The following is a 27,059-nucleotide window of genomic DNA, read 5'->3' as shown; positions in this document are numbered from 1 at the left end:
GGGGAACCAAAATTTAAGAACTGGTAACAACTACCTCATTCATGTATCTGTACTCTAAAACCAACTGTAGTAACAAAAATTAAAACTGCATCAGGAACATAGGGGAATGTTAAATGCAGGGCAGGGCTGACCATTGTGAAAGGTTCGGCTACACAAAAAAATCATGGCGCATGCAGCTCTAAAAATATCAACCACTTCTTTTTAAATAGGAAATGTCAATTTCAAGCCTCATGTAATGAAAGAAGAAAACTGCCTGGAATAAAAGAAACATTAAGTGAAGAAGAAATGACAAGATCATTTTATCTCTGGATTAAGACATTTTAATATACATAATGTATAGTACTTCATATAATTTATTAATGTCATTTTCTGTAGGACACTGTAATTAATTCAGTGACATCAATATTGACCTCATACAGACAAAAGATGAAAGCTGGGTTTTCTTATGTACCAAGTACAAAAACATGTGCTAAAGAGTTACCACACAGGACAGGTGTAAGAGATCAACTTTAAGGATGACTCAAGTTTACAGTAGTTGCTTCACACGGTTTCCCCTCAAGACTTGAATGCCACCCCAGTGATCCGTGTTTGTGCAAATGTGATCTCCAACTGTCCAACTACCTCCTTTTGCCAGCCCCACTTTTGCCTGTTTTACTGCTGCCGCTGCTAGACTTGCCAGAAGATTTTGAAGAGAAGAGTCTTGTCATGAACTCAGAAACATCAGGCAATTCATGGTTGGAATTCAGCATATTCATCGACTGTTCCATCTCCTGCAAGAGGACGAAGCACAATAATAGGAAAGGCACTGGGATCCTTCAAGTCAGCTAACAACTAAGACTTCCATTAAGGAAGGAGAGGAATAGAACAAATAGAAGCTACTGGTTCTCAGCAATGTTCTACCCAACAGCCCTTCAGAAACTATGTTTCATACCTCCTTTATACTACTAAGCATTGTGATCCTTAATTAATGTCCAATAAATCTTGCATTGGGTTTGATCCAGCTTATGTTTTCATAAAGGATATTTTCTATGATTATACGTGATCATATTCTTGCCATCTTATTTTATGTCTGCTGATTAAAACACTTTCTTACCGTTTTATTTGGTTTTTTTTAGATTTTATTTATTTATTCATGAGAGACAGAGGGGGAGAGAGAGAGAGAAAAGCAGAGGGAGAAGCAGGCTCCCAAGGAGCAGGGAGCCCGATGTGGGACTCGATCCCAGGACCCTGGGATTATGACCTGAGCCGAAGGCAGACGCTTAACCACCTGAGCCACCCAGGCGCCCAATAATGTTTTTTTTAACTCATGCTTTCTTTAGATGCGTATAAAAAAAGAGTATCAGTCTTTAATTATACACTAAGGTTATCAGAAATGTTCGGAAAATAACTACATATTTCCAACACTTCATTCCTAAGGCCTTAGTAGTAAAATCTGTGAATACTATTATGGCCTGAGTGACCTCAATCACAGCATCTAAAGCAAGCAACATATATGTTACAAACAAATCACTGGCAGGACCTCATAAGGATTTGGCACTTTTATTTTGAGGTTTTGTCCTCTCTCTACTGAGCCAACAATCTATAAAGTACTATTCCACCTTCAATAATATTAATGTAATATACGCTACATTTGAATTTTACATTAAATTCAAAAAGTGAACTTAAAATTGTATTAGCTCACACATAAAAAAAAAATTGGAAATACTGTATTATCTACCATTTAAAGTTGAACACCACTTGGATATTATTAGGCTTTCTCCCCAAAGGTAGAATTTATACATGGGTTCTCAAGGAGAAAGTGCTTTTACAGATATGGCCGGGAAAAGAAACATTATCAGCATAAATGAAAACTGTTAACATGCTCTAATAATCAAGAATTAAATGTATATGGTAAGAGGTCTTGAGACCCTGCAAAAATATATCATCAACTCTGTTTTTGAATCTCTTCAATTCTGAAGCTCTTGAATAAAGGACTTTTTACACTGCTTACTATGTGCAAAGCACTTTGCAAGGAATTAACTTTTTGATCCAATGTGACCTCCAATGTTTCCTTCTATTGATACCACAGAGTTAAGTGGCTTAACAGATACAAGGATTACATAGGATATATACTTTCTGACCAACACTGAAGCAAAAATGTCAAATTTGGCAATGAGACATTCTGAAATATCATAAAGCTGTCTTTAATCCTGAAGCTTTTTCTCCTATTCCAGCTTGCAATAAATGCCTTGCCTTCTACAGAACTTAATCACCTATTACCTCAGCAAACATTATTTATTTTATGTGTATCTTATTTTCCCATTTAAAACACACACTCTCTCACACATACACCCACAATCCTCTGATAGCAAGAAGAGGGTTTATAAATCCATGCTATTTCCTACATTTAACTGGATTCTGAGCTTGTTGACAACAGAGATGATATATAATTCATTTGTGTATCCCCAGTATCTATAACCTAGATGTCAATTAACAAATGTTCATTCAGCAATGAATAAGGTGTCAGTCAGTACATCAATATATTACATACAATGGAAGAACCTGGAACTGAGGAGATACTTGATGGTTTCCAGGTAGGAGAAAAATAATGGTTTAAAAAAATTCTGAACATTTTATGGAAGCCAATATTTGAAAGAGACAAAGCAGTGGCCCTAAATTTGAAGCATCTTACTTGGCAACTCTCCCTGCCCACTGCCGAACCAGTATGATTTTGTGGTAAAGAGTCTGGAAGCCACTATTCTATTTTTCTCCCTTGGTTATCAGAATTTGTGTGTGTGTGTGTGTGTGTGTGTGTGTGTGTACACATAAACTAAATGTATACTCCGAAGAGTTTTATAAAATAAAGGTAAATCATAAAAAGCTATCACTTTGCAAACTCTATGGATTGGGATACCATCTCAACTATTTCACAACTGAGGCACAAAGAGAGTTGTACTAAGCAGTGTTTTAGCTATATGAAGAGACCCAGGTTTTTATTAGGCAGAACCAACTGAATTTATCCGGTCCAGTGGAAACAACTAATTAAATGCCAGGAACATGATACTATGTTAACATAACCTCTGATTGAATTTGGCTTGGGAATTAGGATAAAGCTGAAAAAACCCAAGCCATTCAGCCACAACAGCTGGTCCAGGCGTCAGAATATGGTTCAAAAATCCACAGAGGGGCAGTCATCTTACCCGTCTCATGTCAGGGTCACTTGTATTGACCACTTTGGGCAGAAGCACAAATATCAATAATGGAAGAACCATCATCATAACCTGTGGAAGAAAAAAAAAAATCCAGAAAATGTTTTTCCCACTTAACAAAAGAATAAAATCTACACTTAACAATCCATGATGAAATTAAAGATTCAAATGTTATATATAGAATCAAACTACCAGCACCACCTCAATTCTACTGACCCAGCCCTGTTGATATAAGGTGCTCCTCAATGTTTGACTACTGTACAGTGTAAGAGCCTTATCTATGTAGGTTTGGACTTTAGAGACACCTCACTTCGTATTTGTGCCACCTATCATTTTGCAGAGTTTATAATTTTCTATAACACAGTTTGTTTGTGTTACTCACTTTCTTGAATCTGCAGTCTGGCATTAAGAATGATGATCCTGATGGCCAGCAGGGATCTTTCCAGATGACTTTATGGTTCTTGCAGGAAATATTATATTGACCCTCTAATTAATATACAACCTCTCGAGCCTGCAACATAGTACTAGGTGACTACTTTAACAGATCAGTTTTGAAAAATACCTTCGAAGCTTCTAGCACTAGGTATGTTTCTATGGAATTTCAGAAATGAGAACACGGAAGATATTTCTTAATAAGCTTTGGAGTTTCACTGCTGATTTCTCCTATACATTCTACCCTCCTGCTTCTTTATGCCTGATAGCAGATTCTAGGTACTAGTTGTTCCTCTCAAAAAATGTACAGTCCCCCAATATTCATGTTTGTGATTTAAATAGCTATCAGCAAGGAATATGATCGCCACTTAGAAAATTTCAAGATAGGGCACCTGGGTGGCTCAGTTGGTTAAGCGACTGCCTTCGGCTCAGGTCATGATCCTGGAGTCCCGGGATCGAGTCCCACATCGGGCTCCCTGCTCAGCAGGGAGTCTGCTTCTCCCTCTGACCCTCTTCCCTCTCGTGCTCTCTGTCTTTCATTCTCTCTCTCTCAAATAAATAAATAAAATCTTTAAAAAAAAAAAAAGAAAAATTCAAGATAATAATTCAACTTCCATGGGGAGGGGGGTGTGGGGATGGGTTAGCCTGGTGATGGGTATTAAAGAGGGCACATTCTGCATGGAGCACTGGGTGTGATGCACAAACAATGAATCATGGAACACATGAAAAACTAATGATGTAATGTATGGTGATTAACATAACAATAAAAAATTATTAAAAAAAAATTCAACTTCCAGAAGCAAGAAAAAAAAAGTCAATTTGTTTCTAAAGAATATATTCTTTTTTTTTTTTTAAGATTTTATTTATTTATTTATTTGACAGAGAGAGAGAGACAGCGAGAGGGGGAACACAATCAGGGGGAGTGGGAGAAGGAGAAACAGGCCTTCCGAAGAGCAGGGAGCCCGATGTGGGGCTAGATCCCAGGACCCCGGGATCATGACCTGAGCTGAAGGCAGATGCTTAACGACTGAACCACCCAGGAGCCCTAAAGAATGTATTCTATTAGTGTTCTATTATTAGTGGACACCATAACATCAGTTTCATACCAAGTATTTAAATTATCACAGAATAATTTCTCTGTTTACTACACACGTGAAAAAAGGAGAAAAACGCTTACTCAAGCCATCAATAGTGGCTGATCAATAAATGATGGCATATCCATCAGTGAACTAATATGCAGGTAGTATGAAGGATGAGACCACTAACTCCACATGTGACTTACCACATACTCTTATTCCATTTGCATTTTAAAACATTTCATCATAAGTACTTATCCCATTTCTGTTGCACATTTCAATGTCAAATCAACCATGCAATTCTCACTACATTCTTTTCATTATTATTCCCAAAGCTACTATTTTCCTGAAATCAATAAAATATTTGCAATTATCCTTTCATCTAACAATCTGACCTCCTTTTTTCCTCACTGGGGTTAGGCATTTCGACTACCTGGAATCAAATTAGAGATTAGTAAAGATACTTAATTGTAGCATGATACATACCATTGGATTCATTAGAAAGTCTGTCCAGCCCCATGATTCCCTTTTAATAAAGTAAGAAGGTGGGCCTGAAGATTTCATTTGGAGAGGATAGGGCAGTCTGACCACTTCTGATGTTTTGATGTAATTCACATATCTTGCTCTGATAAAGCCACATGAAAAAAGCATCAGTTTTATCAAAAACATTACTAGTTAAAAGAACTACTCATAATTTTTAACAATACCTTTAGCTTTTTCCAAAATGCTTTGGCGTCTAAACTTTTCATCTTAAAAATCTGATCAAAGTAGCGTTATCTGTATTTCTAAAGTACTTAGCAAAATATAGAGAAAGAACACTAGACGAAATCAAGAGACCTAATTTCTAGCTGTAGCTCTGTCATTACGTAGGCCTGTGGGATTAGACAAGTTGTTCTCTGGTTATATTAAAGGTTCTTTTAGAATTCTTCTAGCTCTAAAGCTCTTTTGATTATATTTAGTAATAAATTAATTTTGTTACAAATATACAAAAATGCTGGATTTTACTTCTTTGATTGTCTGAGATATGCATTAATAAACACACCCAATTTTCAAGTCTATTTTGCAGGAAAAAATCCTGCAACACTGCCATAGGTAACACTACATTTTCACCAGAGATGCCACTAATTTTAATCAAAACTCTCACCCATATTCACACATGTTCCAATTTACTTTTTGAAAACTGCCTCCCCACTGCTCACTCATTTCCTTTCAGAACTTCTATTTGACACCTGTTCAACCTTTTCATTCTCTACTTGGGCATCTTGTTAAATTCTTTCACACAGTGTCCATTCCGTTATGTGTACTGGATTCTGGGTAAGTTTTTTTGATCCATCTTCCAGTTCCTCAAACCTCTGTTCAGTTGCTTAACACAAGCATTGAGGGGGCGCCTGGGTGGCTCAGTCGTTAAGCATCTGCCTTCAGCTCAGGTCATGATCCCAGGGTCCTGGGATGGAGCCCAGCAACAGGCTCCCTGCTCGGCGGGAAGCCTGCTTTCTCCCTCTCCCACTCCCCGTTTGTGTTCCTGTTCTCACTCTCTCACTCTCTCTGTCAAATAAATAAATAAAATCTTTAAAAAAAAAAAAAAAACCACATGCATTGAGTTTTGTATTCCAAAGTTCTATTTTATTCTTTCAAATATCTATGGTCCATTTTTGTAGTATCTTACTCTTACGGCAATAAATCTTTTGTTTTAGCATTTTAAATACACTTTAAACTATTTCATAGTCCATATCCAATAATTTTATTATCTAAGGTTCTTAGAGGTCTAATGCATCTGCTGATTCAATGTACATTGTTTTCTTGGGTATTAGGTAAGTTACATACTTTATTTATGTATGGGTCTGGACAGAGAGTATCTCCCTGCAGAGAGGTTATGCATTTGTCTCCACCAGGAGTCCAGGATTATGACCAGGGATGATCTTGTTAATTGCATGGCTTGAAAGTTTCTGGATTATGCAGGAAGTAATAAATTCACACCCCAAATTTCAATGAGAGTAGGAGAGTGACTATTAAATTTCAGGAGAGATTTTTTCCCTCCAAAAGGCCAGGGTCAGATTGGGAGCCTAATCTTTTGGATTTTAGTACCGAGGGTCAAAGGGGGAATCAAGTCTTAGATCTAATTCTGGCTCAAAGCAAGCCTAAAGCTTACCTCTTACCTACCTACTGCTAATAAAATCTAAGCTTTTTCTTTTTCTTTTTTTTTAAGTAGGCTCCACAAACTGAGATCAAGACCTGAGCTAAGATCAAGGGTCAGATGCTTAACTGACTGAGCCACCCAGGTGCCCCAAATCTAAGCATTTTGGTTAGACTATCAAAACCCCCAGGAGGGAAAGTGGTTTATAGTTTATCCCCCAAGGATTTCCCTTACTCCTCTGGGAGCTATACATTTAAAAGGAAATGTTTGTCATATTACCAAGCATGCTTAGAAAATATTGCTCAAGAATATTAGGATCTTATATGAATCCCCATCTGCTCTCTAGTCTGTCCCGCCCACAATTATTAAAATGATAACGGCCTTGTTTTTTACCTATGTTTCAGGCATCCAATCACCAGGAATGGAACTGAGACTATGAATCCCACTGCTGCAAACAGGCTAAATGCTAAAACAGGAAATACTCTTTACCCAAAGCAAAAAAGCTTTATATAGAGAAAAATATTTCCACTTGCTTACTTTATTCAAAATTAAGAGCAAAAGTAAATGAAAATAAATTATAGTTTCTAATAGACAAGTATCTCCTTTTAACAACTCTCATTTCCTCCAGTATTTAGTGTTTTTGATATTTACTTATGTATTATTTATTTTTAAAGATTTTATTTATTTGACAGACAGAGAGAGAGAGAGATCACAAGTAGGCAGACAGGTAGACAGAGGGAGAGAGAGAAGCAGGCTCCCTGCTCAGCAGGGAGCCCCTTGCGGGGCTTGATCCCAGGATGCTGGGATCATGACCTAAGCTCAACTGACTGAGCCACCCAGGCGCCACGTGTTTTTCATATTTAAAAAAACCTGTTAAATGTGTATATAATGTATAGTGTAATCTACATACCCACCCATCTCCAAGCTTACAATTCTAAAATATATAAAAAGTCATTAAGTCCTTTAAAGTTTAAATTTAACATACTCTAGGATTTTACCTATATATTTTCTTATAAATCTTTATGCCTCTAAAAAGAAGTGAGAAATTTGATACCTAATGAGGTTCATCTACTTTGAAAAAATCCATTTATTCTATCAAAGAATATTTATAAACATATTTACATTACCTTCAATTCAAGGTTTACCCTTGCTCTAAATAGCCAGCAGCAAGAAATACGATTAGAATTTGGACAAACTAGACTATTCTAAGACAACAATTTAACTTCAAAAATCGGAAGGGGGAGTAATTTGTTGTTGTTGTTGTTTTTTTTTAAGATTCTTTTAGTTTTTATTTATTTATTTGACAGAGAGATAGAGAGCACAAGTACAAGCATATTTACATATTGTACTTTTATCACTTTCAATGTCCAAAAACAAAACAAAAGGCAAAGAAAGAAGAAAAACATTTTAGGCGTAAACACTAACTCAAATGTAAATATTATGGTACCAACTGAACATATCTCTATTACATCAGCTCAAGTTGGGGTCTCTATAAATCAACCTATATATTCTCAGCACATACAAAAAGGTGAGTAATAAAACAGAGCTCCTCAAACCACAAAATTATTTTGCCTTTGCAAGACCTATGCTTTATTACTGTAACATGGAGTTATTTTGTGATAGCTCAAAGAGGAGACATTACCATTCAAAATTCTTTCATATTTGTCACCATACTTCAATAAAGCTAGAAAAAAATAAACAAATAAAATTGTTTCATGTACTTTCTGGTCAGATTAGACCAAAGAGAATACCACTAGTATGGGACAATAAAAAAAAGTAAATAAGTAAATAAACTGGGGAATAACAGAAGGAATAACTGTGGACATCTACACAACGGATTCCAACTGCAAATGGATTTGTTGTATTCTATACCACAGCCTGAATTAGTCCAGCATTCTTTCCACCTCAACCTCAAAGCATATATTCATCTACTTAAAAATTATACTGTGCTTTTTTCTTTTCTTATCATGATCCTCACTTTGAGATAAACTACACAATGTAATCTATTGTTTGCCCAAAAACTACTAAATTTCCATTGTATACTAAATATTTCAGAAAGGAAGAACTGTAGAAATTTCTAGATCAATACAACTATTAAGTAGGTATTAAGAGGTATTATCAAAATATCCCAGTGAAAAACAGGTGGCGAATAATATTTCCAATTTAGAAAGGTTAAATTATTTCCCACTCTAATAATCATATTTCCCTTTTTTTTTTAGGATGTCTTTTTTTTAAGATTTATTTATTTGTCACAGAGAAAGAGAAAGAGATCATGACCTGAGGCGAAGACAGACACTTAACACATGGAGCCACCCAGGCACCCCAATCATATTTCAATTATAACTTCCATAGGGCTTTTGCCCTCATAGTAGGTAATCTTGCCTCTTCTCTATTATAATCATATTGTATTGATTATATATAATCATAAAATTGTATTAGAGCTTTAAAATAGATTTTAAGGCAGAGCAGGAGGAAGTTCAGCTTTGCAATATTACCAATGCTCAGATTAAAATAAGGATATTTGGGGGGGGCAGAGGGGAAAAATTTTAAAAATTAGGATATTTTTATAAAAAATAAAAATAAAAAAAGGATACTTTATGGAATACCTAGTTTAAATGAGAAACATTTCAACCCTAACTATAAATTCTAAAAGGAATATAAGAGGTATTCAGTAGACTCGCCTTTTGTAAAAACTAAATCAGGTGCCCTTACCTCATTTTTCCTTTTGAAGTGATATCTACTCGGACAGGATCAAACCTGTAAGCTGGAGATATAACTTCTACTACATAAGATCCAGAAGGTATATCATGAACCACAAAACTCCCATCTGTCCTGGAAAAATGAAAATCATATTTAGACACTTCTGATCAACAGCCTGCTTTTTTCTTATGTTCTAAATCATCTGTTAACTCCCAAATCAACCACTCCCCCATCAAATGACAGAAATTAACAACAACAAAAAGTCCCCAAACTGGCAAGAATTGTCCTCACACTTCAGCTTCCATAATCACACAGAAAGTGTTCTGAAAATACCCCAGAGCACTCCACAGGAGCAGGGAATCCTGACATAGAAAGTACTTCTAATTCCTTTGTGGGATAGTTGATAACAGAAGCACAGTTTCAATTCTGAAGCCATGTCTTCATTCAAGAGGAATTATCAATATGCATTATTACTACATTAAGGTTCCAGTTTTGCCAATCCCCTGCAACAATAACTTAATTAAAAATAAATGGCTTTTTATTTCAGAGGTACAATTCTGTGATTCAACAGTTAGCCTGGTGATGGGTATTAAAGAGGGCACGTTCTGCATGGAGCACTGGGTGTTACACCCAAACAATGAATCATGGAACACTACATCAAAAACTAATGATGTAATGCATGGTGATTAACATAACAATAAAAAAATTGGACATTAAAAAAAAAGAAATGGCTTTTTTTCTAGTTTTTGCTTGCATTTTGTTGTCTTTCTTTCTAACAAGAAGGTCATCAAGTACCATTTGTTCCACTTGTTACAAATAGTTCCCATTTACTTTGGTTACTTTTGTTTGGATATATGTAAGTTTAACAGGTTTATGTAGTCAAAACTATCTGCCTTTTCCATACTGATTTCTTCTAAACCTTCTAGACTTAGAAAACCATCCCACCAAGAGCTGATAACCTCAGGTTCACAGATCAAAATCAATTTGTTTCAATAATGAAAAACTGACATTCTGAGGGAAAAGAAGTTTCTGTTTCAGGAAAACAAATGATCCTAAAAGGATCTTCTTTGTCAGAGAAGTCCCAGTATGATAATACATTAAATGATGCTTCTTAAATCATTGGGTTCTTTTGGAGCGGCTGGGTGGCTTAGTTGGTTAAGCATCTGCCTTCAGCTCAGGTCATGATCTCAGGTCCTGGGATCGTGTCCCAGGTCAGGCTCTCCGCTCAGCGGGGAGTCGGCTTGTCCCTCTCACTCTCCCTCTGTGCTCATTCGCTCTCTCAAATAAATAAATAAAATCTTTTAAAAAAATCATTTGGTTCTTTCACAGCTAAAGGAATAATTGACTCTGCCACAACTACAATATTTACTAAAAAATAACAAGAAAAGATATTCCTTGCTCCTTCAAAGTACACACTGAACTAAAACAGAACTGAAATGTAAACATCAAATTAACTTATTCCCGGGCTGGATGTCTTCACTGGCCCTTCATACCCACTCACCACCCTTCAACTCTTTGTAGACTGGAGGAAGGAAAGAAAATGAGCTTAGTGTATTTTCCCCGAGCTCTCTCCCTGAGAGACCACCTCTGACTTGCTGTGTCAAGGGACATTGCTCCTCTCAAGGCAGTCCTTTCTTCCCCTCTAGGTCCCAGTAACTTTTAACCTCCCCTACTTCCTTCAGGCTTAGAGGTAATAGTAGCCTTGAGGTTGTAAACTCTAGAGTACTGTACAATCTGGTTGTTTCCCTACACCATGATTACAATGTTTAATCCTTTCATTAGATTTTCCTTTAATTATTCTAATTTGGGTGTCTTCTGCTTCTTGATGGGACTCTCAGTGAACAAATTTCAAAACTTTTCTGTGGAGTACAAGTAACAGCAGAAGTAACTACCCAAAGGAAAAAGCAAATCTATTTTTCACCATAAGGTAAATATTTTATTTTAGAAAGATAACATATAAATTTCATAACGAAATTTTAAAACTTGGCTTTAAAAATGTACTCTGCAATATGTAAGCTTTGCTGGATCCTGATTTGAAAGAATTACATAAAGCATTTTTGAGATAAATGAACTGGGTATTAGATGAAGTTGTAGCATTATTACTTGTTTTATTAAATCAAAAATGGTATTGTGGGTTTTTTTTTAAGCCCTTACCTTTTAGAGACACATAATAATGCTTTTTCAAGGGAAATTATATTTAGGGTCATATTTAAATATTCTAGAAAAAAAATAAATGCTGTACAGAGGAGACATGAAACAGAACAGTAGATTGTGATGTGATGGGTACCTAAGTATTCACTATTGTTTATTTTAGTGTATGTCTGCAATTTTCCATAATAAAAAGTTCCCAAATAAGTATAGTGCATAATCTTCTACATCAAAAAATTGAAAACTACCTAAATGTCCCCAAACAGAAGACTAGTTAAATAAATTATGCTTTATATACACAGTGATGAGGGCAAGAAGTGGCATGAAGCATCCTCAGTCAAAACGCCCCTCATCTCTATTAGCCAAGACCCAAGCCACCTCCAACAAGACTAACTGTAAGTCAAAACTGCATGCCAGTTATGCATAACAAGTATAAGACAATATACTACCCCTCTTCCAACAAGTTTCCTACCATAAGCTCCTCATATTAATTCTTAACCTTTCTACAAACAAATGGAAGAACATGAAATGGTGTCAGAAACTGCTCACAAAATATTAACTGAAAAAAAAAAACAGGTTACCAAGTATTGTATATTGTATTCTACTATTAAAAACAGGTCATATGATTACAAAAAGGCTGGAAAAGATACAATAAAATGTTGTCTTGTTATCCCTAATTTCTTATTTACATTTTCTTCAATAAACATATTACTTATACATTACCTTAAAATAAAAATAATAAATGCTTTTTAAAAGAACTGAATACTGCAGAAAAGAGAAGCCAAATGGTCAATTCAGGCTAATTTCCCAAGGTCTGAGAGTTTTTTCATTAAAACATCATTACTTGGGGCAAACCCTAAAGAATGCCCTAACGCCAGATCTGTAAAGACAAATAGTATTAAAAGACTAGCTTCTCATCATTATCTATTAATCTGAGATTCAAATTCTCATTCAACAGCACCTGGATGATCTGAATATTTGCAAATCCGATTTAGAAGTAAACATCCAAATCTAAGAGTCTGGGTTTCAAATACCACTTGCTGATATACAAACATATCAGAGAAACACTTTCTTTCCTAACTATTTTCTTTCAGTTGTTTCACCTCCCAAGTAGCCACTGAAAGACTTAAAACATCACATTTGTGCCTCAACATCTGAAAAGCAGGCTGCTGCAAAACTGGAGTGCTAATAAATTCACCACATTCTTTAATATAGACTGAAATCCCATTTTTGCTAATAACTAGAAAAGACAGAAGCATGTAAGCAAATGTGGAGAAACCCCAGTCTCACATAAATGGTACTGAGTGTGATGTTTCAAATCCCTCGATGAATTCAACTGTAAAAAAGAACAACAATCCCACCTCCAGGCCAAAAAAAAAAAAAAGGTGCTTTGATTAGGGACTTCAGGGCCCATTAATTTGAGAAGCAGCAACATTAGCCTCCCAGTCTATGCCATCATAGAAGTCCTTTGGGTTTTGAGAATTCCCACTTGCTTGGCATCTTTTTACATAACATCAAGCCGCCAAAAGACTGGAATTGATGCAAAAAGTGGACAGATTCTAGAGAAACCAAATGAGATGCAAAGGAAAGAATTCAGCATAAAACAAATAAGGGGTCCACCTGTCTCCAGGGCCCAGGAGGGGTCGACCCCTACAAGGCAAAAATGGAGTTGAAGAAAACGGATCCCACTGCTCCGGCCCTGAGGCAAGCACCTGCCACTCTCATTTCTGAGGTACAGGGAATGGGTGATGGGGAGAAAAGGCGAAAGCGTCGGGCTGCTTCCCAAGGTCTCCCGGCAAAGACCGCTATTGGAGCCCACCCTTTCACCCTCCGACAGCGACGTCGTCAGCTCTTGACACTTGGCTCTCCTAGGGGGAATTCCCTTCCGGCTTCCACGCCAACCGCTTTCCCGCTGCCCGTAGGATGCTCACTTAAGGAATCCGACATGCTCTTCTCCGTCTACCAGCACTCGGGCCGCCGAGATCCAGTCCTGGGGCTTCACTCCTGGAACAACCGCACGTCCCTCAATCTTGAAGCGATCTCCTATGCCGACCCCAATCCCGCCTGACCCATCGGCAGTAGCCCCAGGCAGCTCCGAGCTCTGGGCATCCCCTGATAGCAACAGCAGAAGGACGGAAAAGAAGCCCCAAAGAGCGGCCGCCATGACAGCAGCTCTCAGAGGCCAGGCCGGCAACCGGGGAAGCTCTCCCAGCCTCCTAGTCGTCGTCGGCGCCGCCGCCGGCCGATGTCGTCATCACTACGCGCGGTGCGAGGCGGAAATGAGGCAAAGTACTGCCGCGAGCTCCCGGCGCTTGGGATTGGAAGGCGGTCCGAGGAAAGTGTCAAGTGCCTCTGAAGGGAGCCGCCCACAAAGCGAAAGTGGTGAGGTGTGTTGCTGTGGCAGCCGGGATCGCACCCGAGTAAAAGACCTTGAGACTGGAAGCAACGCTGATCTGAAGTAGTTATCTGCAGATGAGGCTCCGGCTTCAGGAGAAACGGGTCCAGAAGAGAGCGTTTAAAAAAGTTTTAGATTCCCCAAGACGTGAGATGAAAAGGCTCCCGTTTGTGTGTTTAAAGGAGATAATGTCTCTGTATAGAAAATAGCTGGAAAGATACATAAACTATTTACTAAGGGTTGCCTCTGGTGAAAAGGGAAAGAGTTGAGGGACATTTATCTGGTACTACACCATTTGTTCTGTTTTGAATGCTTTACCGTAAACACAACGTTAGGGATGGGAGGACCTGCCAATATTGATTATGGGGACTAAGCCAAGATTTCAGAGATCATCTCCAATCTTTTCATTTTCTTGATAGAAAGGGAAGTGACTTGTCCAAGGTTTCTGTTGGCTATAAACGTTGTCCTCTCGAAACAAATCTCTGATTACAAATCTCTATTGGAGATTATCGAGGGAAAGGCCCTGTGAACTCTTAGACTTAGCCTCCCAAAGAAAAATAACAAAAAAAAAAAAAAAAAAAGGGATACAAGAGCCAAGTCCTCTGAGCCTCTGGCAAAGGGTTGAGACGCAGCACCTGGGGCCACACCATACTCTATATTCTGAGCATCAGCAACGGTCTGTTAGAGATACTTTCTCTCTGAAGGTAGCCATTTCTTCACAGTTGATCTTCGGAAGAAGCAGAGCTACTGTAAAAAGATTATCATGTGCTACAACCCGACCCACTACCACCACCCGTCAAAACTACACTAAACTATGAAATAAACTTTCACTTTTCTAAAATGATACAAAATTTACAAATATGCTGAAATAAAAATAGCTTCATCCCTAAATATTCTTATATTCTTTTACATATTCTTGGTGACCCTGCCTTGTTGGTGTCTTAGACACATGTTCAATTTGATTAGGAGGTAATCAGTGTTGGTCTTAATACCATATGTGGGAGTTGGGGAATTTACTTTTTTATAGGGGCCAGAGTGGAAGAGGACCACCAGCAAAAAGCAACTGAGCTCTGCATCCCCATTTCTGCCTTTCTCTTTGTTCCCCTACCTTATTGTCACGCTAATACCAACGGATCTAATGATCTGAACCCCTCAAATGCCAGCTTATACCTCCACAGGCATAGATGGAGTAGAGAAGTCTAATTAATGTTTTCTGGTAGTGTGAAATACTATTATCTCTGGGGCTTTCTAGGAACTGCATAGGTCTTCAACTCTAAATTATGCAAGAGTTACTCCATAATGTATCCCTTGAACTCATGCCTTATAAAAGAAACTATAATTATAATGAAATATTTTAGAAAGATTGTATACTGGACTTGATCTGTTTGCTCAGTCACATCCACTCTCTACCCTTCACTCTCCTTTGTGTCTTAGAAGGCTGGATCTTGAAGGATTGCAAAAACTTGGTTCCTTTGACCTCTGGGTGGTTGTAATTGGGTTCAGCCAATAGGAGGTGTATGGAGGACACCTCATTCAGTTTCCCTTACTTCTGCCCATACTTGCAAGAAAGTTTAACGAGGGGATAATTCACAATAACCCCTTCAAGTCTTCCATCTATTTCCTGCCAAGATTTTGACCGATACAGATTTCAAGCAGACCTACTTACCTTAATTATGGAAAATACTGTTAAAGTGAGAGGTGATCAGTTTACTATCCAGGCCCTTTGACTTTTCTCTCTTCCTTTTCTGCTGCCTGGCTCTTGGCTTCTTCCTCTCATGGCCACGAGGGGGTGAACAAGGAAAGGGACCGAGACAACACTCAAAACCACACGAGGCATTTCTATAAATGTTTGATTGTACCAACAGAGGTTAAGTCTGGGTTTTACAGGTAGTATTTATTTTCTGTTTTAAAAAGGTGTTAACGTTTCTGATTTTTTGCAATATTTTTATAATATAAATATATTATCAATACATAAATTGCAAAAATATAAAGCTATTTTTAAAATAGAGAAGCTAACATTGCTAAAAATATATAATAGAATTTACTTTGAATTCTTATAATTTGAATAAGCCAAAAAACAGTTGTCATCCTTATCGATTTCTCATGAGCATCTTTGATGATGATTTTGGCCTTTTCCTCCGTCAGTAATTTACTTGTCAGCATCTTTCAGTGTTAAGCTGTTTTTCAAACGATTCTTTAGAATTGTTACAAAAGAGGTAGTAAATTCCAAGGTGTGACTCCAAAGTAATGAGGATTATATCCTTCGCTACTTCTCTTACATTTAAGTCAGTGGGTTTGTTTTTTAAAAGTGAATAATATTAGCGGAATGCTTGGGAAACTTTAGCTGCGCCAATCCCCAAACACCCTGCTGTTTGCTTTAAGTGATTTTTGCCCTCTGCGTTCTCAAACCTCATTTACTTCAAGTAGATCAGGCAATCTTTTTCATTCAGGTAAATTGGAGCCAATTTCCTTAATATTTTAAAATGCCCATCATCCCCTAGGACTCCAAGTTTGGCTTTCTGAAGTTCCCTATGGAGTCCTCTGAAATGGGATGTGTCACCCACCATTACCAGAGGGGGCTGAAGTGGCATCTAACTTGCCTTAAAGTCCCGCAAAAATAAATTACAATGGAAAGATTTCACTTTTCATATTACTCTTAAGTTCTCATTCCTTCCACCAAATTCTTTGAAAATCTTAAGTAAAATGAATTGGGGTAGCGTGAAGATACACTAAACAACTTATAAACATGAGGAGGAAACAATTATTTATAATATTAAGCAAAAAGGCAAAATTTTCAACATCCAGAGAAATTCTAGAGAAAGTACTTTGTAAACGCTAAGATATAATATTGTTAGTTAATTGTGTTTGAACACTAGTGAATAAGGAACTAAAGTGTTAAAATGAAGAGTTATGTAACACTACCCTCTGTGCTTTTGGGCTCTTTTGGCCTGAGGGACCCAGCTTCTCATTGGCCTGTGGCTGCAGGATGGCAACGTTCAGTGCACCACAGGGACCTAGGCTAAAGGACTGGCTCCAAAACCAGTCACAGAACCTGAAAAGTACAATAGTTGAACTCCAGTTTCACTCAAGGCATCTCTAAGCCCTCTTTGCAACATCCCAGTTTTGTCTGCCTTATATGCCAGCCTTCATAAAGCATTAGCCCTCTGTTTACATCTGTGCATAGTAAGTGTAAAAACTGGATCTTCTTCTTGATTTGTGTCTTATCATCTTTTTTAAAAATTGTGGCAAAATATACATAACACAAAATGTACCATTAAGTGCCCAGTTAAGTAGTGTTAAGTATATTCACATTATTACACAACAAATCTCTAGAATTTTTTCATCCTGCAAAACAGAAGTCTATATTCATTAAACAAATCCCTATTTCCCTCTGCCCCAGCCCCTGGGAACCACCATTCTACCTTCAGTTTCTTTCTTTCTTTTTCTTTTTTTTTAAGATTTTATTCATTTATTTGAGAGAGAGAGAGAGAGCATTAAGGGGGGACGAGGGTCAGAGGGAGAAGCAGACTCCCTTCTGAGTAGGGAGCCTGACGTGGGACTCGATCCTCAGACTCCAGGATCACGACCTGAGCTGAAGGCAGTTGCTCAACCAACTGAGCCACCCAGGTGCCCCCTACCTTCAGTTTCTAGGCATTTGACTACTCTAGATAACGTATGTAAGTGGAATCATACAGTATATGCCTTGTTGTAGCTGGCTTATTTTACTTAGTATAATGTCCTCGAGGTTTACCCCTGTTGTATCATGTGTCACAATGTTATGATTTTCTTCCTTTTTAAGACTGAATAATATCCTGTTGTATGTTTATACTACTTTTTAATCCATTCATCCATTAATGGACATTTGGGTTGCTTCTAACTTTTGGTTATTGTGAGGTAGTACTGCTAATAGTGCATGGGTGTACAAATATCTGTTTGAATTCCTACTTTCACTTCTTTTGAGTATGTACCCAGAAGTGGGATTGCTGGATCATATGGTATTTCTATGTTTAATTTTTTGAGCAGTCGCCATACTGTTTTCCACAGCAGCAGCACCATTTTATATTCCCACTAGCAATGCACAAGGGTTCTAGTTTCTCTACATCTTCATAACATTTGTTAATTTGTTTGTTTTTTTTATAATAGCCATCCTAATAGATGAGAAGCAGTATCTCATTTTGATTTTGATTTGCATTTCCCTAATAACTAGTGCTATGGTCAAATATTTGTGTCCCCTCAAAATTCATAGGTTGAAATCCTAACTCTTAAAGTGGTGGTATTAAGAGGTGGGGCATTTGGGAGGTGGTTAGGTCATGAGGGGAGAGCCATCATGAATGTGATTAGTGTACTTATAAGAGACCCCACAGAGATCTCTAGCGCCTTTTACTATGCGAGGACACAAGAAGGAGCTGGCCATCTATGAACCAGGAAGCAAGCCCACACCAGAATGAGACCATGCTGGTGCCTTGATCTTGGACTTCATAGTCTCCAGAATTGTAAGAAATTTCTGTTGAGTATAGGCTATCCAGTCTGTGGTATTTTGTTAATAGCAGACCAGATGGATTAAGACAACTATTGATGTTGAATATCTTTTCATGTGCTTATTAGCCATTTACATTTTTTCTTAGGAGAAATGTCTATTCAGGTTCTTTGCCCATTTTTTAAAGATAGTTTTGTTGTTGTTGAGTTATAGGACTTTTCATATATTCTGAATATTAACTCCTTTTTGGATATATGGTTTACAAATATTTTCTCCCACTGTGTAGGTTGTCTTTTTCACTCTGTTGTTGTACAAAAGTTTTATTTTTAATTTTTATGTAGCACAGACATATACATCAATGGGATAGAATTGAGAGTACAGAAGCAAACCCTCACGTTTACATTCAGGTTATTTTTGACAAGGGTACCAGGATAATTCAATGGGGGAAAGAATGACCCTTCAAACGAATGGTGCTGGGACAACTGGGTATCCACAGGCAAAATAATGCATCTGGACTCCTACCATATGCCATGTAGGAAAACTAACTCAAAATGGATCAAAGACTTAAAGATAAGAACTAAAACTATAAAAATCTTAGAAGAAAACATAGACGTAAATCTTCAAGACCTTGGGTTTGGCAATGGCTTCTTAGGTATGACACCAAAAGCACAAAGAGCCAAAGAAAAAATAGGTTATTTGGATATCATAAAAATTAAAAACTTTTGTGTTTCATAGGACACCAACAAGAAAGTAGAAAGACAATCTAAATAATGGAAGAAACATTTTGAAATTACATATATGATAAGGGACTTGTATCTAGAACATAAAAAGAAGTCTTACAATTAACAATAAAAAGACAAATAATCCAATTTAAAAATGGGCAAAGGATCTAAACAGATATTTCTCCAAAGAAGAAATACACATAGTCAATAAGCACATGAAAAGATGCTCAGCGTCAGTAGCCATCAGGGAAATGCAAAATCAAGTGCAAGTCAAAATCACAATGTGATGTACGTAAACAGTAGGACAGCTATAATAAAAGAGTCAGATAATAACACGCATTGGTAAGAAGGGCGCCTGGGTGGCTCAGTCGTTAAGCGTCTGCCTTCGGCTCAGGTCATGATCCCAGGGTCCTGAGATCGAGCCCCGCATCGGGCTCCCTGCTCAGAGGGAAGCCTGCTTCTCCCTCTCCCACTCCCCTGGCTGTGTTCCCTTTCTTGCTCTCTCTCTCTGTTGAAAAATAAATAAAATCTTTAAAAAAAAAAGAATGTAGAGAAGTTGAAACTTTTATATATTGCTGATAGGAATATAAAGTAGAGTAGCTGCTTTGAAATAGTCTGCCAGTTCCTTGAAATGTTAAACAGAGTTGCCATATGACCCAGCAATTCTACTCCTAAGTATGTACCCAATAGGTATGAGAACATATGTCTACACAAAAACCTGTACACAAGAATTCATAGCACCATAATTTACAATAGTCAAAAAGTGGAAATAACTCAAAGTCCATCTAGTGATGAGTGGATAAACAAAATGTGGTATAGCCATACAATGAAATATTATTTGGCTATAAAAAGGAATGAAGTACTGATACATGCTCTAATATGAATGAACTTTGAAAACATTATGTTAAGAAAAAGAAACCGGCCAAAAAGGACCACAGATCGTATGATTTCACTTATATAAAATGTCCACAGTAGGTAAATCCATAAAGAGAAAGCAGACTAATGCCAGGATCTGGGGGAAGTGAGGAAATTGATTGCTAATGTATACGAGGTTTCATTATGAGGGGGCGGAAATGTTTTTAAATTGATTGTAGTGATGGTTGCACAGCTCTGTGAATACACTAAAAGCTTTAAATGGACAAATTGTATGGAATGTAACATATCTCAATAAAGCTGTTAAATTTTTGATGTAGTACAATTTGTCTATTTTTACTTTTTCCCTCTGCTTTTGGTGTCATATCTGAGCAATTATTGCCTAATCCAAAATTACCAAGCTTTTCTCCTACATTTTCTTCTAAGTTTTATAGTTTTCTTGCTGTCTTTTTATCACCACCTCTTCCACATTTGTTGGAAGATTCCTCTGCTTCTTGTGGAATCTGAACTCATTTTTTGATGGGTAGAGGTGGTGCTGACCAAGGATTTCTCTCTCTTCCCCCACCCCCCCCAATCATGTCACTTTGGGAGAATTCCTCCCTATTAGAATTCAGAATAGTTCCTAGGTGTAGATTCTTCTAAAACTGACAGCGCCTTTCAATTTTCTCATGCATACATATCACCTGAGGATTTTGTAAAAAACAAAACCAAAAACAAACCCAAAAACACATTCTGATTAGGAAGCTCTGGGTAGGGCCTAAGGTTCTGCATTTCTGACAAACTCCTTTATGCTGCTAGACCATGGACTATATTTTGAGTAGGAACGTTGTGGGGGAGAGCTGTAATCAATAAAAGTGGTCCTCCAGTCATAGATGGGCTATGAGTATCCTCCCGTCCAGATGCTAAAATTCAAGTTCTTTCTTATGATTACATGATAAACAGTTCCACAGAGTTTTATATAACACTAAATGCTCTATTTTATAAGTTATTAAGAGCCATTAAAATTTGGCATCCATGGGCTGCATTAACAGAGTACTAGAGTTTACCACAGGGCCTTATGATTTGGGGAGGTCCTAGGCACTTTTGCCTCTGTTGACCCCTTCTTCCATAAAAAAAATTAAAATTTTATTTTATAACTGCACTGGTATAAAGACAAATATAATTCAGGCAGATTCATTATTATTTATTTTCTTCTTATTTTAAAAGAAACTAAGATATTTTTGTGGGCTCCCTTAAAGTCTCCTGGGCCCTAGGCATTGTGCCTACCGTGCTTAATACATAAGTTGGCATTGGTTTGCCAAAGCTAAATCAGAATTCCATGAGGAATGCTGGCAGTCATACAATACTTGGCAGGCTGCTGAGCTCCTACAATTAATGAGCAGTCAGATAGTTAGAATTCCTACAGTTTTCAGACAGGATGGTGTCTGAAACACTGCATCAGCAGGTTTGTGAGTTGGTCATAATTTTCAATTGCTGCTCTTCTTGCTTTTTAATTATAAACCACGGCTAGGGTACTTTACCTGTTAGTTTGTGTGGGAGTTAACCCTAGAAAGTTTTAGTGACACAAATCAATGTATTTTTCCAAAAACCAGACTTTAAAACATACATGTATTATTGTAGTTCTAAATGTCAAGCATTCAGTCCCTTTTGCTAAAGCAGATATATAATTTCCCACGGTGTAATTTTCAATTGTCAGAGCATGTCTATATGTTCATATTATTCTCTTATAAAATAAATACAAATGACTCATAAATAGGTTTTTGTTACTATTGTTCTTTGTTTTACATTTGAAGAATCAACTTGAGGGGCGCTTGGGTGGCTCAGTCAGTTAAGCATCCAACTCTTGATTTTGGCGCAGGTCATGATCTCAGGGTCATGAAATCGAGCCCTGTGTTGGACTCTGCGCTGAGTGTGGAGCCTGCTTAAGATTCTCCCTCCCTCTCTCTCTCTCTCTCTCTCCCCCTCTGCTCCTCCTCCCCTCTCCCTCTCTAAAATTTTTTTTTTTAAAAAATGAAGAATCAACTCGACTGTTGAAGAAGTCATCAATGATGGTGGGAGTCCAGCCACTAAGGAGGCGGTGGCAAAATGTCTCGAATAGGTTGGCTCAGAGCAACAAAGAGAGATCAGAGTAGTTTCAGAAAAGAATATCCACGATACAAGCATAACAGCCTGCAAGTATCAGGGGAGACAGAGGAGAATGGTGACCTCTCATTCTGGCCCCAGATAAAGGATATTGGAAAAGGGACTGTCCCAAGTTCTGGTCTATAGAAATGACAGTGAAAAGGAAATGTATCCCTGAAAGAAGGGGTGTTAGAGTCAGAAGTTCTTGGGCAGTGAAGACATAAATGTGCTTTTTCTTTCAAGCTTCAAAGGAGCAAATCAATCACAGGAAGCTGGTGTGCACAATATTTCTCATTTAGAAAAGACCTATTAACCACCACCAGGTTTTTAGAAGGTTCTGAACATCTCACAGAGAAAGTAAACAACATCTTAAACCTTCAATCTGGTAGCAACATCTAACATAGCATGCTAATGATATTAATATAAAATGGAACACTTAGAATGCTTTGAGAAAATATAAGATCACATTCCTTTTTCTGTCATTTGGACATCTATATTTAGATACCCCAAATAAATCTCTCTCTATAGAATTGCTAAAATTTATTTTTTAAAAAATAGGAATCACGAATTTAGTCGAAATCCTATAATTCTAAGTGCCTCTGTCAGAAAAAAGCCTGACAGATGCCCTGGCCATGGGACAAACAGCTTATGTCAAGTTCATGCTGTGAACATCCCATGCCCTGGCCATGGGACAAACAGCTTATGTCAAGTTCATCCTGTGAACTTCCCAGAAAACAGCAATCAGGGAGTTGCTTTCTTGAGCCAACATTTTGGCTGATTTGGCTAAGACGTTCTGATAGAGGAGTTAGAACTAGGACCGGTGTACGAAAGCTCTAGAGAAATAGGTTTCACCTTGTTAAAGGGAAGGATTTCTAAGTCAGATGGAATAGACTGATCTCAGGTAGTGCCAGCCATCCAGCAGGAACAGGCCACTTAGCGACTGGGCAGAGATGCCGTGAAGGAGAATCAAGTAATATATGGCTGCACATGAGGACTTTAATCTTGGGATTTTGTGATTCTTTATTTGGAGTCTGAACAGTTGTTGTTTTAAACTGCTTGAGATTTTATTAATAGTGGTTACAGGGAATATAATTACCATTGCTCACATGCCAAGTAAGAAAGATGAACGCACCAAAACAGAGTGCTAGCTATTATCATTAACAAACAATCTTTCAACAGGGAAAGGAAAAATGAGGTGACGATCAGTTCCATTAGGAGAGATCATACCACAGATGTTGCCAATTGATAATTATTCTATAAATTTAGACAGGATGATGGTTTGAAATTTATGTGTTATAATTTAGCCATCCCCACACTTCCTGTGAGGCCCTCAGTAAATCTACAAACTTGAGGATTATCATTCCTGAAAAAAGCCCTCCTACCATTCACAGACCTCAGTGATTCTCAACCTTCTATGTGTCAGAATCACCTGGGAAGCTTATTAAACACCAGATGCCCCGTCTCCACCCACGGAGATACTGACCCAGTGGGTCTGGGATGGGGCCCTGGGTATTTCCAGGTTTATAAACTCCCCAGGTGATTCTGATGCACCCAATTTTAAAAGCTGCTGACCTAGCTCAGCAGAAGCATTTGCATTAAACAAAGTAGCTTCTAGTAAAGCTCCTAGAAAACCAAGTATAATATAAATGCTGATTTTTATTTTCCAGCAGAATGCTCTCTGTGTGGCTATTATTAGCCCAGAAGCAGAAATTATTATGTCCGTGTATCAGTTTACTAACGAATTTCTCTTTAGCTCCAACTCAACTCTTAAAAGTGTAGGGGTTAAGGGCGCCTGGGTGGCTCAGATGGTTGAGCGTCTGCCTTCGGCTCAGGTCATGATCCCGGGGTCCTGGGATCGAGTCCCGCATCGGGCTCCCTGCTCCTTGGGAGCCTGCTTCTCCCTCTGCTTCTCTCTCTCTCTCTCTCTCTCTCCCTCTCTCTCTCTGTCTCTCATGAATAAATAAATAAAATCTTTAAAAAAAAAAGTGTAGGGGTTAAGAATACACAAACAGGCTCTGGGGTTGAACCAGCATTGGAATCTTGGCTGTGTCAGTTACTACCAGGGAGACCTTGGTCAAGTGGCTTCACTTTGTCATGCCTCAATTTCCTCAGGTGGAAAAAAACAGGTTTTAGAGTACCTATTTCACAGGGTTGTTATGAAAATTAAATGAACTAATATAAGTGGGGCATCTGGCACAGCTACAGGTATGTGGAAGGCACTCAATAGATGGAAGTACTATTATGATGATGACTAATCACTAGATGATTTCAGTGTGACCTTGCTGTGATTAATGCAGGATTTGACAATGTTTTATCTATTTTAAAGTAAGTCATTTTATCTAGTCCTTTCCATTCTTCATTTGTTTATATCACTTAGAAATAAACTTTCCTATTATCACAGGGATAGGATTTTAGAGAAAAAAATAATGCCCTGAATGGGGCTGACTGTGTCATATTCCAGGCATATTCCGCACAAGCTATGGAAATCTGAGATTTGGAGGACTGATTTTATACCCAGACCAAAGTTCTCCCTCCAAACCAGAATGCTTTTCTAAAACAAAAAAGAAATTAGTCTTTCAGTGGTGACAAGCATATGTCCTAACACCAGACAGAAAAGTGATAATAGTAATCAGCAAACATTAACCGTTGCTCTTTCTGCTGGAGTGCTCTGATCCATTAAATTAAAATGAATATGAACAGGGGTGCCTGGGTGGCTCAGTTGGTAAAGCCATTGGCTCAGGTCATAATCCCAGGTCCTGGGATCAAACCCTGAGACAGGTTCCCCGCTCAGCAGGGAGCCTGCTTCTCCCTCTCTCTCTCCTCCAGCTTGTGCTGTCTCCCTCTGTCAAATAAATAAAATCTTTAAAAAAAAAGAATATGACCAGTTTTCAGATAAATAATCTTCAACAACTGTATTTCCAATAGAGCAGTTCAATCCCCCTATCCCAGATTTACCCAACTCTGGTTCTCAAAGATCCCTAATCTTCTATAAGGATAACTTTTCATTTCCTGGATACTACGATTTGGAATGGGGAGGGGTGAGGGGGAGGTAAGGGTGGAGAAAGGCTCCAAAGCTAACGGTGAAGTCCCTGAACAGAGGCGGACAGTGCTGACACGAGACCTGCTGAGCTCCCTACTCACATTCCTCTCGAGGAACCGGTCAGAGGAGTGGCCAGTGTGGTGAGGGCAATAACCTTCAGGCTAGATCCTGATGAACTGCTTGCAGGCCCCTGGGTTTTATCGTTATGATCTGCACACATCTATCAAACAATGAAACCCCAAAAGATACTGTGTTGGGTACCTTATTGAGCAAGCACCTGACATTAAACCTGCAACAAAATAGGCAGTCTTACAATCAATGATCCATGTGTAAGGCAGCAAATCCCAACGGTAGTAACAGAGGGTTTGCGGGTGTGCTCACTGACAGCACAGCGGGGTCCTGTTACAGGAGTTCTATTACTGAGTGACTCATCCCTTGATGGAAAAACAGGTGCTAGCTGGTGGCTACAGCCAAGAATGGATGGCTGATAAGTACAAGCACCTGGGTCTTATCTGAATATTCTAGTTTAATAAAAACACCTAGTGGCCCTTTGCTCCTCAGTTTACTCATTTATTCAACAAATTTGTAATCCAGCGTTTCTTATTTAGGACATACCAAGCTGGAAGGTGGGGATAAAATGGTGACTTAAACAGACTGATCCTGCCTGAGAAGCTGCTGACAAGTAAATAGGTAAAGATGCAGTAACTCAATTATACTGTGTCCCACGAGAGGGGAAGGGCGGCGTCCCCCCAGAGCACAAAGAAGGAACACCTGACGTAAACCAAAATTGGAAGTGAAGAAGAAACTAAGGCTCACAGGTTTAAGGGGAAATTATTTTAAGAGAAGGTGGGGAGGGTGGTTGAAGGGAAAAGGCAGAGAGGGAGGGAGGCGAGTTCTTGGCACAGGGAAGAGAACGTTTGAAAGCTTGGAACTGAAACTGCAGGGTGTGTCAGACATACTGGCTGAAGCATGCACTAGCTCCCAGTAGGGTGCATGCGTGCATGCGTGCGTGTGCGCGTGCGTTTGATGTCAAGTTGAGATGAGGCTGGACAGGAAAGCAAAACCAGGAACACAAAGGGTCGAGTAAGCCAAAGCACTTAATCCTGAGACAATAGACAACCCCTGAGGAATTTCAAATCAGGAAATGATTGCAAGTTGGAAAGATCCCTCTGTTTATTACAAAAGAGAAAAGAGAAGATTTAGTTATTCTCCCAACTCCTGCCTCAAAGACAACCTGCCAAATAGGTTCATAAAGTTTTACCATCCCAAATAGGAGCCTGTGGTATTTTCTAAATTTATGAAAACCATACTAAGGTTGCCAGGAAGGTCCAACTGGGTCACCAGCAGCCCTGAGGTAAAGTGATGAACTCCAAGCAGATTCTGGGCCAAATTAAAGAGGTCTTGGCCAAACTGTGGAAGAAGCCAAGATGCCCTTCAACAGACGAATGGTTAAAGATGTGGTTTATATTACAATGGAATATTACTCAGCCATCAGAGAGGATGAATACCCACCATTTGCATCGACATGGATGGAACTGGAGGGGATTGTGCTAAGTGAAATAAGTCAAGCAGAGAAAGTCAATTATCATATGGTTTCACTTATTTGTGGAACATAAGAAATAGTGCAGAGGAGCACAGGGGAAGGGAGGGAAAACTGAATGGGAAGAAATCAGAGAGGGAGACAAACCATGAGAGACTCTGGGCTCTGTGAGACAAACTGAGGGTTGCAGAAGGGAGGGTGTGGGGGATGGGG

The 27,059-nt window shown here is 38.4% G+C and overlaps 1 protein-coding gene across 1 annotated transcript; it reads right to left on the bottom strand.

Moving 5' to 3' along the window:
• Positions 1-335: 335 nt before the first annotated feature.
• EMC7 (ER membrane protein complex subunit 7) lies at positions 336-13,914 on the bottom strand. The gene is made up of 5 exons (XM_028119568.2): positions 13,610-13,914; positions 9,543-9,662; positions 5,183-5,321; positions 3,180-3,260; positions 336-770 (listed from the first exon to the last, which is right to left on the bottom strand). Exons 1-5 carry the CDS (start codon positions 13,840-13,842, stop codon positions 618-620), a joined length of 726 nt encoding a protein of 241 aa, XP_027975369.1. The 5' UTR covers positions 13,843-13,914; the 3' UTR covers positions 336-617.
• Positions 13,915-27,059: the final 13,145 nt, after the last annotated feature.

The sequence above is a fragment of the Eumetopias jubatus genome, unplaced genomic scaffold (assembly GCF_037043125.1).
Source record: "Eumetopias jubatus isolate StellerSeaLion01/CBP00866 unplaced genomic scaffold, mEumJub1_p1.0 scaffold_7, whole genome shotgun sequence".
Lineage (NCBI taxonomy): Eukaryota > Metazoa > Chordata > Mammalia > Carnivora > Otariidae > Eumetopias > Eumetopias jubatus.
The sequence above is the reverse complement of the archived record's forward strand: the minus strand, read 5'-3'. Positions and strand labels throughout refer to the sequence as shown.